Source organism: Temnothorax nylanderi, unplaced genomic scaffold (genome assembly GCF_030848795.1).
Source record: "Temnothorax nylanderi isolate EJ_2023f unplaced genomic scaffold, tnyl_v1.0 TNYL_tig0006_pilon, whole genome shotgun sequence".
Taxonomy (NCBI): domain Eukaryota; kingdom Metazoa; phylum Arthropoda; class Insecta; order Hymenoptera; family Formicidae; genus Temnothorax; species Temnothorax nylanderi.
The window spans coordinates 3,086,801-3,101,965 of NW_027249068.1; the positions used below are offsets into that span (position 1 = coordinate 3,086,801).

General features: G+C 38.4%; 1 protein-coding gene across 3 annotated transcripts in view; it reads left to right on the forward strand.

The window, feature by feature from the left end:
• Window positions 1–6,281: 6,281 nt before the first annotated feature.
• LOC139779932 (uncharacterized) overlaps window positions 6,282–15,165 on the forward strand; it is a 34,219-nt gene continuing 25,335 nt past the window's right edge. Inside the window, exons 1-2 of one of the 3 annotated variants that reach the window (XM_071718467.1) lie at window positions 6,282–6,364; window positions 6,800–9,913. In XM_071718467.1, coding sequence (XP_071574568.1) covers window positions 9,718–9,913 — 196 coding nt within the window. In that variant the 5' untranslated portion in view covers window positions 6,282–6,364; window positions 6,800–9,717. Of the gene's footprint in view, window positions 9,914–15,165 lie in introns of all 3 variants that reach the window. The other 2 variants (XM_071718470.1, XM_071718459.1) reach the window with 2 other exon arrangements.

A 15,165-nucleotide genomic window follows, 5' to 3' on the forward strand; every position in this document is an offset into this window, starting at 1 on the left:
AAAGACTTGGTTGAGATAAGAGAAAAAATGTATACATAAAATTAATGTCATGTTTATAGATCTAATAATAGAATATTCCTTTCATATTAATTTGTTTTAATGTTGTCAAGATTATTAAGTAAAATTTTTGTGTGTGCGCACACGCACCATACATACGCATAATGCAGAATTTATAAAAATTCATGCTGCTACGTGGGTGTTAATATTGTCTATATATATATTTCCTTTTTTTCTTTCAATTTTTAATAGAGGACTTAGTATTTTAAGCTCATTATATGTATATAGTTCTGTTTTATTAAGTTAGTAAAACAAGTTAACTCCACTTTAATTGGCACATAATGGCAAAATAAAAATAAAACACTTACGATAAGACTCTCCAAGTAACTTATAAACATTTTCAGTAATTGACAGTAATGAGAGGTGATTCGTATGTATGTCAGTGATGTAATAGCAAATGATGAATTCTTATAATTAATAGGCCAAGCTTTTCATCACGCACGTTTGCTCTATTAGATTCACCTAAGTCAATTTGTTTTTCTAGGACGATATGTGTGTCGCAATTTAGGTGTATTATATTTAACACTTCTATATGATCCTATAATGTACATACACATATATGATACGATATGCATCATAACGGAGCGATATTTAATATTCTGATTTTCAAAGAGATTTTATTTTTAACCTTATATATATATGATTTTTGTCTTAATATATAATCAATTATTATATATCATAAATCACATAATTAATTGGATTAATATTTCCAAGTAATTATTTTATCTCGATTATCACATTTATTCATTCAGAAGAGTCCCGAGAAAATCAATTCTAAGGTGTCTTAGGTTAAAAAAGGTTGGAGATCTCTGATTACGAAATATGTACTGTTTACTGCCGAGTGAAAGGAGAGGAGGACGCACGAAAGACTACGAAAGAACGTAATCAGAAGGAGAGTTCGATGACACAATCGGTGAAGGAACCATAATTTGTGGATCACGTTCTGCACGAGATAGTTCAACGAACTTGGCTCTATTGCCATACAGATTCATATTTTTCGGTTAAACAAAAACATGAAGTCACGAATAAAGATAAAGTGATCGAAGAGAAGTCCAATTTATATTACAATGTTTGATTATGATACTTTGAATATGATACTTTTGACTTAGCATCGTTTCTCTTTCTTGTGACCATATTACTGAAGTATGCATAAAACAGCGGGTTATAGCTTCACATAGCTCATAATATCAATTAGGTTAAATGCAAATATATTAATTTATTCAGTAAATGTGTTTCTCTCTCTCTCTCTCTCTCTCTCTCTCTCTCTCTCTCTCTCTACGTTCGAAAAAACGTTTATTTCATTAAAAATTAAAAATTTTATATGTATTTTTACCTTTATAATTTTGATATTTAAAAGGTTCTTTTAATTTAATTTAAATTTAATCTATTTATTGAATAATTGTTTAAAAATTATACACATACATTTATATCGTTCCTCCAAACGTGCGATTACTAATAGAATTGAAGCTAATAGATTCAAAGAGATAATATATTTGGTGTTTGCGATGCGTATTTGCTCAAACGAGAAACTGATCGGTTCGGCATCTTAATCGCATTGGTTAATTATATATACTTGATGGTATTCGTGTACTCTCGCTACTCTCTACATCACAGGCAAGATTGGATAATTAATTTCAAACGCAGTTATTTCAAATGCATTTATATTATTTAAATTAATACGGAGATAGAAATGTTTAAATGATTTGTCGCGAATAACACAACGATCATTTTCCAAGTCACGATGTTTATTTATTTCTTGTCCAAGCTTTATAATAACGCTTAACTGCGTAAAAATTATTTATTATTTTTGTGCGTTAAACCATTTGAGAATTTTATTTGGTATCTATAAAAATTTCAAAATAATAAGGAAGAACGTATCTTCAGTTTTAAAAATTAAATGTAGAGAAAATATTTTTGCTTTAAGAAAAGAAATAATATTCTGATTTAAAATATTTTGTCTTTTGTATCGAGAATCACATGTTTTTCACGATATCATAATACATTGTTACGATAATATGCTCCAGTCCTGTTTACTCAGCCCGGTTTACCTAGTCTGTTAATGTCTTCGGAGCATATTACGTGGTATCCGATGTCTCGGTACGACATTGCGTAAGTGGGATTACTATGCGAGCATGCGGCTCGTAACCTTGAGAGCAGGCTACAAGCGAACACGTCGTGTCTCTCTGCCTACGTCCTGACGTCATTTACCGTCATACAGTCGAGAAGATGAGAACTCACAGTGGCAGCAGATATTATGCGAGATGCGACGTAAAAAATGTGTTTGAGTCATGATATTTCTTACGATAAAAAAGGAATTATTTTTCCCAGATATTAATGTTAGGCTTATATATTTATCAGAGCGTAACTCTAGCTATCTAATAATATTGATAAAATAGATAAAGTTACAAAAAATTAATCTTACGTTATTGCTTGGAAATTAAATTCGTCCAAATTATTATTTAATACAATCGATTATAAATTAAATGATTTATAATAGCCTAAAATCTAATTTAAAGATAACATATGATGACTATTATTTGCATTGGCATGTTCCGTCTCGGAATTGTTAATCATTGATCCTGGTTATTGGAAAATACGTCGGACGTTGTTATATGAACGTATCGATAAAGCATGCCTGACATGATCGTAGGTAGTGCACATCAATTATCACGGCTACTTCCGGGAATATAGCGATGACAATTAAGTGTCATCAGATTGTGGTATAGGTTTCTCTCATTATGATGCGAATTGATCAAAAAGAGAGAATTTTTATGCCATGAACTATTATGTAACAGAGTTATAACAATAACGTAATAATCCTTCGACGATTTCACGAACGATGTGTAACGAAAAGGATTAGCACATTTAATCATGCAAAGTTCACGTTTTCGTAATGTGGAACGGAGAATTATTTCATGCGAGATAATCTTTTTCAACATTAGCTATTTCACGAGCCCGGATAACGTTCGCTCAGTGATGGTCGAATAAAAAGCGGCACATCGAATTTTACGATCCTCCATGCAGTAACCGGCATTTATTCTTACTTATCACGGTGCGCGACATTGGACCATTCGCCTCTGCGGTTTTGCGCTTTTTTCCCCGTTGGTACTCCATCCGAGCTGCCATATTCAGAATTTATTGCGCCACGGAATAAAGTGTCCCGCTTAATGTAACTATTAGGCCGCAAAGTTTGTTGCCCCGAGAGCACTACGGAAACTATAATTTCAGCGGGACACGACATATTACCTTCACATTTCACCACGCTTTCGATGACGTGATAAATAAAATGCTGCAGGCTGCAGTTATTAATTAATACGCACATTATGGAAGCGACTTGCGCTTCGAGATAGTCTCTAAGAACCATAAAATGATTACAGGCTTATTTAATGTCATGATACAGATGTATGCTTATTGATTCTTTGATAGTTGCGCACAACTGACGCTAATTGTTCCAGTACGCATTGCTGTGTTACGTACGCTATTAATTTTGTATTACTTGCTCGATGAGAATTCTATCGGCTACACGTATACTAGAACTTGAGGATCCACATATCTATAATACGATATCGAGAACAATGATTGTGATAAACGATGACTTTCCTTGTTAATAAAGCCACGAAGTAGTAGCGATGATTACATTTTTACGCCCTGCTGCCACATCTAGTGGGGATTATATTATCTACTTTTATTTGATTGTATTTTGGTAGCAACGCGGTCACTAAAGTTGCAACGTAAACGAAGCATTAAACAATTTCTTATTTCATCTATCACATTATTAAATTAAATAACAATTGATCTGTATAAAGATAAATTTTATGTATTCTATGGTAAAATACTTGTCTGAAAGATATTCAACTGTCGTGCCTTCTCTCTTGTAAAGTTTGTTAATTAATCACGAAATATGTATTTATCAATATAATTTTGTTTCTTTTTCATCTTTTATTTCTAAAACAAATATATTAATCTGTTACATTGATTATGTTACATGGATTAATTGTAAAAGTTAAAGAATTCATACTATAATACTATAATATTATATTAAATTGCCATTTTTCGCCTTTCAAACATTAATAAATTGTACTAAAGTTACGAAAAGTGATATCGACTTCAACTTCGACTCAAGGATTTGATGTTGGACACTCCCAAGGTCTATCCATGTAATAGACTTGATGGACTTAGAGGCGGAGTAGTAAAGCCGAAGCTTTAAGCTTAACTCGTAGCTCGAAATATGAGTAGGACGTAAGAAATCTAAGAGCGGAATAACTCGGCAAAAGCGGAAATCCTCAGAGTTTAAGTAGGTTTATGTCGGTCGTACCAGTGGTATATAGTGGTATATTGCACCATACGCGACGCTTGACGCATCGTTTTGCACGCATGTTATTGTCCTGCAGGATAACCGTGCGATAATGAGATTAAATTCGCCGCGCATGAAACATGATGACGATGGCTATCGCAATGCATATAACGATGGGAGATCTACTTTGTCACGATGAATAAATATGTATATCTGTATATAAGCACACATTATCTTAGAAAAAATCCGAGTTATACATTATAAATAACTTTTTACAGTTATATAACCAATTTTCGACAATTTTTAAAAAGTCTAGTATACGTGACATATATCTATGTACGATTGATGCAAGGAAAAATTTCTTGCACACAAAAGAAGGAAAATAAGGAAATATAATAAAATTTGAATGGAAATGGAATTTAAAGGGTGCACACACATATCACATCACATCGAAGGAACTGGTTCGTGATATTTTTTTTATTTGGCCCCAGCATTAGATTTCTCTATTTTCACTGATTGCACGGACAGGAAGTTGTCAGTGACAGCTTATTACATACCGTAAAGCATAATTGCCCACTTAACTATTTTAACGGTGCTGGTTTCCCGCGCCAAAACACGTCAGACAAAAGTGTTAATTTCAACTTTAATTAAACAAAATGCGACGTATCTTTGTAAAAATATCATCAAATTGTAATATTAACGTGATTGCGAAACGTTTTGAAATAATTTCGGCTGTATTCTAATAGGCATGTTCGACAAATTGTCCGCGATTATCACTTTATTCTCAGACGCATTCGTTTAGCAGTTTAGCTGAATAATATCATTTTTGTGGTGGCGAATAAAAGCTAACGGAGATAAAATTACACGCCAAATAGCTATTGGAAGAAAGATGAAATTTAAAGGATGGAAATAATTTATTTTACATAGAACAATCTCTCTCTCGACTAGGGGTTTCTAAATCCGTGCTAGAAAGTATGCGCGCGCATCATATATGTAAAATAAAGACTTTATATCAGTCATATAATTGATATAAATTGATAAACAATGTTTTGAAAAAATGCAATGCACGAATCCTGGTTTGTGACACAAGACCAGGATTTCCTCTTAAACGTATAACGTATGATATCAGATTTCATCACAAATGCTCAATAAACAAAGATAATTTTATAAATAAATCACATAGAATACAATTTTATTTAAAATGTGAATGTTTCTTTATATTTATTTATATTTTACATTAATAATATCTATTACATCATTTTGATTAAAAAGTGAACAATACTTAAGATTTCATCGATATTATTGTAATACCTATAACATTGAAATGTACAAAATATTAATAGATATATACGTATATGTATATTTATTTACTTAAAAAAAAAAAATAACAAAACGTGTCTCAAAAGATGTACGTTATTTGCGAATTGACGTAATAATTCTAAGTACGCGCAGATATAATAAGCATCGCTTATTTTGATTCGCTTCATTTGGTCATCGAAATGAGGTAAACAAAATGATTTAATTGAGCAGATTTAGCACTTCCTTTCTATTTTCAATCAGTCTCACATCTGCTTATTTAAAGGTCCATTCTACACATTGTCCTCGGTTAAACTCGGTTTAGCATAGCCGATAGCGAAAGGGGCGATGCGCGATTGCATACAATTGCATGCGATTGCAAGCAAATGCAATCGCAAGGTATAGTATAGTATAGACAGTATAGTGTATAGTAGTGCCACGAGAGTGAAGAGTACAGCGTGGAACGCGCCGAGAGGCGGAGGGAGCGAGCAGATGGTATATGGCTACGGTATGACGAGAAGAGGAGAAAAAGAGTGTGTTGGGAATATACGTGGGAAAAAGATGGAGAAAGATGGAGCGGAGCGTTCGTTTTCCAGGCAGGCAACTCGGCGCGGCGCGGCGTCGGTCGGAGGCATCGGAGGCATCGGAGCTCGGAGCTCAGTCTGCTCAGTCGCTCAGTGCCTCAGTATGCCGCGCAGCGCGCAGGCTCGCGTACACGTATTATCCTTTTCTCTCTTTCTCTCTCCGCGTTTGGTTTCCGCGGTCCGCGGCGTGTCCTCTCTCTCTCACTCTCTTTCTCTCTTCCCTCCTGTCTCGCGCGCGCATCACCGCGCCGTGCCCGTTCGGCACGCACGCTCCGTATTGCTCGCGTACGTGCGTACGTATAATACGTAGCGACGAACGAACGATACGTGCGTGCGTGCGTGCGTGCGTGCGTGCGCGCGCGCGTGCATTGATAGTACGCAAGTACAAATATTTCGCGGCACGCTTCTTTTCACGTATGCGTTTCGCGGTTCGCGGCCCACCTTTTCCCTTTTCCTGCGCACACTCCAGGTCGCTCTCGCGCGAGTAGGATCCGCGAGTGCGTGATACGTGTATGTGGATGTACGTGTACGTGATTTCTTTTTTTTATGCATGACTACTCGCGCACAGCGGTGCGGCGGACAAGCAGACAGGTACGTGGAGGATACGTCGCCGCGGTCGTGGACGTGGTCGTGGTCGTGGTCGTGGTTGGCCGTCGCGCCATACCGAGTACCGAGTACCGAGTACCGAGTCGACTAACGGAGCGCTCGCGACTCGCGACTCGCGACTCGCGAGTGCCGCTTCGCGAAACACGCGCGCAGGATACGCGCAGAAGAATCCTCCAACGTGATATTCGTCTTGTCTGGTCACGGATTCTCTTTCGTGGAAAGAAGAGTGCATCGATGCATCGTTGTGACGTCTGCGCGGCAACGACTCGAGTCGTGTGACCCATATACACGGTGACACGGTGACACACGGGCGAAAGTGATCGAGCCGATACGAATGGGTGCGCGCACAAGTGTCGCGGTTTTGACGCGGGAAAGAGCGGGAAAATCGAGCGGTCGCGGAGCCGGCGCTGTCCGCTCGATGAAGGCACACGTGTAACAGCGCGGGCAGGAAGAGAGAAACGAGTCTGATGTGAGTGAACGAACGGACGAACGGACGAACGGACGAACGGACGAACGAACGTGAGTACGGAACGTTGCGAAACTCCTTAGGCCTGATTGTGAGATGTGGCACAAAATGAAGCGAGCGTATCCACGAGCGATCGATAACTATAGCGGCACTATAGTCGACTCGATGAATAGCAAGCGGCCCGTGCTACCAGCCAATCCAACCTAACGGACAACGCGTGACCTCCAGGAGCGGCGCGCGGCGTGGCGAGGTGGCGAGCTGGCGAGCTGGCGAGTAGAGTGGACAGGCTCGTCGACGATCCCAACTTCCGTACTCGTTCAACGACGGCGTAGACGATGTAGAGTTGTAGAGAGAAAGTCGCGCGACGTTTTTGTTGCACCCTGGAGGAAAGGAGTATCGCAACAGACAGCGAGAAAAAGAGAAGGAGAGAGAGAGAGAGAGAGAGAGAGAGAGAGAGAGAGAGAGGGAGGGGGGAAAAGAGAGAGAAAGATAACGAAAAACGTACGCGAGAAAGAACGTGCGTCGAAGACGATGCGAGTGGAAAGTAATTTTCCAAGCTCGTGATGTTATAATGGAACGTCGTTAATGACACGGCAATAATTGACGGAATCGATCGTTGCCCAAAGATCGATTTAGCGTTCCGGTATCTTCATTCCCCTTCTCCGGAACGTTCGAAGCGGAACGCGAACGGAGAGAATAAAAATCGAGGAAGAGAGACAAACGGAAGAAGGTAGAAAGGAAGAAGGGCGAGAGAAAGGAAGAGAGAGAGAAAGAGAGAGAAAAGAAGAGAAAGGGGAGAAGAAGAGAAACAAAGATAGAGAAGAGTAGAGAAAGAAAGAGAGAGAAAGAAGATATCTTATTTTTAGCAGCACCGCTTTGCACATCGCAAAAACCGGTTTCACAGAGTCCACGGAGTCCACGGAGTCCACGGAGTACGAAGGAAACCGATAGCTTTCGTGAAGGGTGTTTGAGGGAAGAAGAAATACATATGCGAATAACAAAGACACACATGTACCTTCGTCCCTGTCGCAGAGAAATAGTGGGAAAAGAAAGGACCAGATAAATATATGCTTATCAGGTGCTTTCAGGTACAAATTCTTTTGGGCACATTCCTTAAAATATTCGATATTTACTCGAAAATATATGATAAATCTAGGAACAAAGCTAATCCAAGAATAGCTAAAACAAAAATTAAAATTAAAGCATAAAAACCTTGATGAAAAAAATTTATTGTGATATCTGATCCAAGGTTTTGCGAAGTACGTGTATGTTGGTGTAAAAATAAAGAAGAAGACACGAGGAAACAATGACACGAAAGGTGGAATTTGCTTAACTCGATACGCGTACAATTCTCTTGCACCCCGCCGCAGTCCGCACCTTGCTCGCCATCGAGCCCCCCCCCCCGACCGCCGCCAGGTATAACCACCTCTGCCGTTCCTTCTCGTTCTGAGGTACCGGCTTATCGATTGCGTGCGTGCGTACGCGACAACGCGGTCGACACGAGATTCGACTATCGACCCTGTCGACGACGACGACGACGACAACGCATCTTGTGATTTCGGGATTAAAGAAGCTACCTGACACCAGTTGGTATTGTTGTCAGAATCGCCGAGTTTTCGGTCAATCGTTGGAAGATAGGTCCACGAAAAATTTCAAGAATGCTTTTCGATTGAGGGATCGAAAGTTGTATCAGTTCGAGCAGTCTTTTAAGGAATAACCGATAAAGACAAGTAAAGACAAAATTGATTATCAATATAACGAAATTTGGATTACTAACATTTATCCAAAATATACATACATATATCGTACTCTAGTCTGTAATTTTTTATGAAAATTGAAACAAAACGGAACTCGGCGAAAGAGAGAGAGAGAGAGAGAGAGAGAGAGAGAGAGAGAGAGAGAGAGAGAGAGAGAGAGAGAGAGAGAGAGAGAGAGAGAGAGAGAGAGAGAGAAAAGCTATTTTATTCCTCAACGATGAACAACAATGAACATAACGATGAGCATTAAGTGGGAAAATTGGTACCCGCCGGGAATATTGAATCATCCCGATGCTCGGGGTGCTTAATTTCTGATCACGTTATATAGTATAGTATATCGATAATATCAGCACATTGATGAAATTAAAACCATCTGTAATAAATTGATATCTTCGAGAGCTAAGAATCGATTTCCAAATTACTCATTGGTTTACGCGCAATCTCTACGCGCATAAATCGCATTTCATCACGTTATCATATATATATTGTTGATGAAAATACCGAAGACATCGACGTAAACGTGCATGATCGATCCGATCGATCCACATCCGCGACAAGAACTTGGTCGAGAACTTTCGTCGCAGATTCGATTGATCGTCATCGACATTTGATGTAAAGCCGAGAGAACGTTCGCGAAGAATACGAACGGCATGAAGAATGGCAACCAATTCTTCGAGCACTCGTCAGGGCGTGAGGGCGGTCGCCACGACGACTACCGATCCGCAGCGGAGCGAGAAGCGTGCCGTCGCGGCGCGGGGTGCCGCCGGCGCTCTGGCCCTGAGCGTCGTGGCTTTGGTCGTACAATCGGCGGCCACCGCGACTCCCACCTGGGGATACTTCACCAATCCTGACGGTGAGTCATTGCCCGCTGTGCGTGATTGGTTTTATTAATTAAGACCCGCTTCTCTCTCTCTCTCTCTCATACACACACACACACACACACACACACACACACACACACACACACACATACACCCACGTGACTCATTGTGTGGCTATGTGACCTACTAAATTTTTCTCGCGATCTTGGCGTGATCGGTCGATCCCTGACGTTGTCTGTGTCACGATTAAATTGCTAATATATTTCTGAAATTAGCATTGAACGAGGGAAAATACCATAGCGTCAAATTTTTAAAATGCGTTAGCGTTGGTCAATTTCATTAATTAAGATCGGCCGTGTGTGACTTATCTCCTCGATCGGTTGTATATATATATATATATATATATTGTATATATGCATTTTATCGCAACCCAATTACGACAGTACTTTTGTTACAATTTTTGTTACTACTAATGCTTAAATTGTATCTCTTTGAAAAATTTTCAAAGTTTATATCGGGAGAAAGAAGAAATAATGTCTAGTTAAATTTTTATTAAGTTTTTATTATAATTTTTGACTATTTCTTTCTAAATTATAGTTGTGTAATGTTAATATAAATGAAAAAAGGAAATTAAATTAGCTTTGATTGACATTAGCGCTCTAATTAAAACATCTAGCGCTTTTTATCATTTCTCTTTTTTGCGAATTATAATGTAACGTTATGATTAAATTTATATAAAAAACACATTTTTGATTTTTTGACAAAATATATCTATTGAGATTTTCGGATGATTATCAAATATGACTTATGTTTCTCGTTAAAGATACTACGCAAAAATAACCATTATATATGATGACATCATGCTTGCCTCATTACTCGAGTTATATCGGTTAACAAGATGAGGCAACTTTTCTCAATTTATGAATATAATTTATGCCTACTTCTCTTATTGTTTTAAACATGTCAAGAAATGTTGACTACGTACTAAGATAGATCGAGAATGTATTGTATATGTATAATATACATGTACAATTATCGCGAGTTTCGTTGTTCTTCACGAGGAACGGCCGCGGCGCGGGCGTAGGATCGAGAGGATTTCAATGGGTTCGCGTCGCAAGTAGAGCGTGTTAAATACGTTCAAAGAGCCAGAAACATTTCCTTCATTCATTCATATCAGCCTAGCGTAATCAAAACGCGTTTGCCGCGCGGTTTTACGGAGTAGTAAAGGTTGAGTTTGACCCAATTCAACGCATACGGCTCTCCATATATCGAGCCAATTAATTCCAGCAGCTCATTTTTACAGCTGCGTTACGCGCACTGCTTTTCCTCGTCTACGTACCTCTCGCCGACCTGTTTCTCTCTTGCCTAATAGTTACGGCAGCAGCGCTGCCGGAGCCGGAGATAGTCTCGGCCTTCGACTTCAACGCGGTGTTATTCTTGAGAATCGCGCGTAATTTCCACTACCAAAGTCCATCTACTCTTTGCGCAATCGCAAGTCAATAATGTTTCCTCCATTCTAATTAACGAGAACAATTTGTCGCCCGCACGGATACCGCTTCTATTGTACTTATTATTATATTAACATGTATATTCGCCATTCCGGAAGGTGCTCGCTTCCGTGTGATCGTCTTGATTATTCTTATTATTGTATTGAAACTTTAAACAGACGGAAAGTTAATTTTTCCAACTTTCTTGTATCTTGAGAATGTAAGCGAGGAAACATGAAGATATAGTGGCTCATATATCAACATATGATCAAATAAGCGTACACGTTTCTCCTCGCTCACGTCTTCGCTCTACGCGAGCGGCGAGAGGCGTGTCGTCGCGACACTCGCGACTCATTATCCATTACCCAAGTATATACACCGCGGCGCGCGGTATAAAAGCGTGATATTTCAAAGAACGACGACTTGACGACGCGACGGGACGGACGTTGCTCAATACTGCGCGACTCGGAAACCAATAACGCATGGTTTCCTTGTGCTAAATACAACAGTACACGTAATTTCTTGTTGGTGATATCCCGCGTAACGATGCTAGTAACGCGCTCGCGCGCGTACAACCTGCAATCATCCCGACACGACTTTCCATTCGCGTGCGATTATGATTATTCTCTAACAGGATAATCATAAGAGAATCCACTGAAATTCGAGCAGCGCGCGAAACCAAGTAACGTACGAATGTTTCCCATACGCATGATTCCCATCGTTTTCTGCCGCCATTGTTTCCCGTTCTCCGTTTCTCTCGTTTCGCGTGTAAGCATGCATATCGAGGAGCATCGTGGAAAGAAAAATAATACGACCGCTTCCTTAGGCCGCTTCCTCCCGACCTGGCGCGGGAGAAAAATCTCCGGGAATAAAGTCTCTCCGTCGCAGTCGTCGCACCGAGAGGCAACGCGCTCCCACACTCGTCGGCGTTCGATAAACTCGCAGCTCGTAGCTCGTAGCTCATAGCCGCTACACAACACGCGTGCGTGTAAACGCGTTCTGTTTCTGTATGCGTACGTAGCAGGTGTCTGCTACCATATGACGTCGCCGCTAAATATCGGGCGCGGATGTACGTCTATACATATGGTGTCCCTGAAATAGATCATCAAACTTTAGGAGCATATTCTCTTCACTTTAGGGATGAACAAAATATCGCTGTATAGAGTAGTGTAGAGTGTAGAAGGAAACCGTTTTTGACCATGCTTTTAAGACGGCACAAAGAGATTCACCTTAAGATTAATCATTTGTGAGTATTGTTGCAAAACCCTGTAGTAGACAAAAAAAATAGTTATAATTTAGAGAAGATAAATTTTTGAATCTGCAATTGTATAATATTCTTTTATCCTTACGAAAAAATATTATTGATAGTAGAATATGTTCCCAAAATTTGTGGCAATCCAATTCATAGACATTTTAATTACATGTATAATTACAGAATGAGAAAAATGTTGAGATTCTTATAATACATATCATCGATACGAAAAAAGTTTCAGATAAAAGTTTTGCAGTATTAAGGATAAAATGTAATGCATGTAACACATTTTTTATGTAGCATACATTTTTATAAGATTTTTATATTGGCATCATCAATATTATTTAAACTATTTCGGGATTTTGATATCAATATTATTTAAACTATTTTCGGGGTTTTGATATCTTTTTCTCACCCTGTATATGAGGCACGGTCACTTGCGTACATCAGATACGTCAGGTATGTAGCTACCTGCGACGATAGCCCTGCGTTTCACATAGGTATGCGGATTCACAGGTGGCAAGGAATACTGTTACACAACGCACACGCACACGCACGCATACATTCATCGTCAGACGCGACGAGAGCGACGATGCACGTTGCAAAGCTGTTAATTATGGACGGAGAAACGGGGCTGACGGGAAAGTTCCGTGATGGAATCGATAAGCCGTGAACAGCGCGGGTCGCATTTTTTTCGTCCCCATCTCTCTCATATACGTCGCGTATATTCGTTATTGTTGTTCCTTGAATCGGAAGATCGAGTTAACTGTTACGTTGTAGCAGAAACTGTCTATTACGATTCTTATTTGATCCTTATTTTTATGATTCGCAATTATGTTTTATATATATTTTTGATATTTTATATATATTATGAACAATATTCTCTAATTCTGTATAAAGAGATGCAGTATTTTATCCTCGTTAACATATTTTTCTGTAAAATATTGATTTGATCTTTCAAGGCAGACGTTTAATGGAAAGTTATATAAAACTATAATTTCTTACAATTGCATTTATCTAAATTACATAGTTTGTGTTTATATTTATGGTTTATATATGTATATGTATAGAAATCTGCAATATTTAGTAGACAAAGATTTGTCAAAGTAATAAAACGATTTTTAACTAAATAGATAAAAATGTATAATTTATATAGGTAATAGTAAATCTGTCTTCTCTTAAAAGTGTAATTTTTTAATAGAGGAATTAAAGTAACAATAAATTAGTTCAATCTTCAATCAGTAATTCAATCTTATTCAAAGATATACATATGTACACTGAGAGAAATAATTATTTTTTTCAAAAAAAATTTTGTTGATTTAATAAAACCGGAAGATTGTATGTTGCCAAGCAGATGATTTGATTGGCTTAACAAAATATTTGTACAAAATATTTTGTTCTTTTTGTTCTCTTGACTATTTTGTTTGTTGACTATATTGATTTGTTCTTTTTAACTAAATATTTTATACTATCAATTATACATAATATAACATTAACTAAATATTTTTTTGAATAAATTTACTATTTTTAAAAACGTTAATGTTCTTGGTTCAACAAAATTATTTTATTGAGTTAACAAAATTGATCATTAACTTAAAAAAAATGATTTTGTATGATACCATTTTCAGAATTCAATTATTTCATTTTGTTCAAATAATAAACGTGTACTTAATTCAATAAAATAAATAATTGGATCAATAAATTGAAAAATCAACAAAATTGTTTTGTTGATTCTACAATATTTTTCCCTCAGTGTATAATACCTCGTCTAGTATCTATTAATATTGAAACATCAATATTCAATTTTTCGTTATCGAACAAGATTTGTAAAAATTGATAAGAGACGATTTAATTTTAAGACAAAGTGGAGCGAAATGACACTTTTAGTCGCGACAGATGTACGCGGTTTTCTTGCTCGTCAACGCACCATTACACTCGGGACCAGTCTGTTGATCGATAAAATCCGTTGCGCGCTCGTGCCAGATCCGATTGATGACACGTCATGATCGATTCCTTGGAGCGGTACTATACGATGCGACGCGGCTGTAGACAATATTAAGGAGGGTCCACATTATCGAGCAGAACCGCGAGCCGAACTTCGCCACGAACCGACATTATCGAGCCGACAAAGTTTGGCTCGATAATGTGGACGCATGATCGGTTCGCGGCGAAGTTCGGCTCGCGGTTCTGCTCGATAATGTGGACCCTCCTTTATAATTTACGCGTGCACAATCATATTACGTTTGAACGAGCATATGTGTGTCGCGGCGTGAGACACGTAGACACACATACATATACATCTATATATATATATATATATATATATAAGAAAGAATAGAATATATAGTAAAGAGAGATGAGAGAGAGGGGGGAGGAAAAGAGAGGGGGAGAAGGAGAGAAGAGAAAGGCATAAGGTACCGCTATACTAGGGCTCAGGACTCTTCGAGCCGGGAGTGCAACGGCCTTTATACCTGGCTCTCACTCACCCTGCCCCCTCTGCGCGACCCCACTCTCTATACTCTATGCGATCTTTCTCTAAAAATTA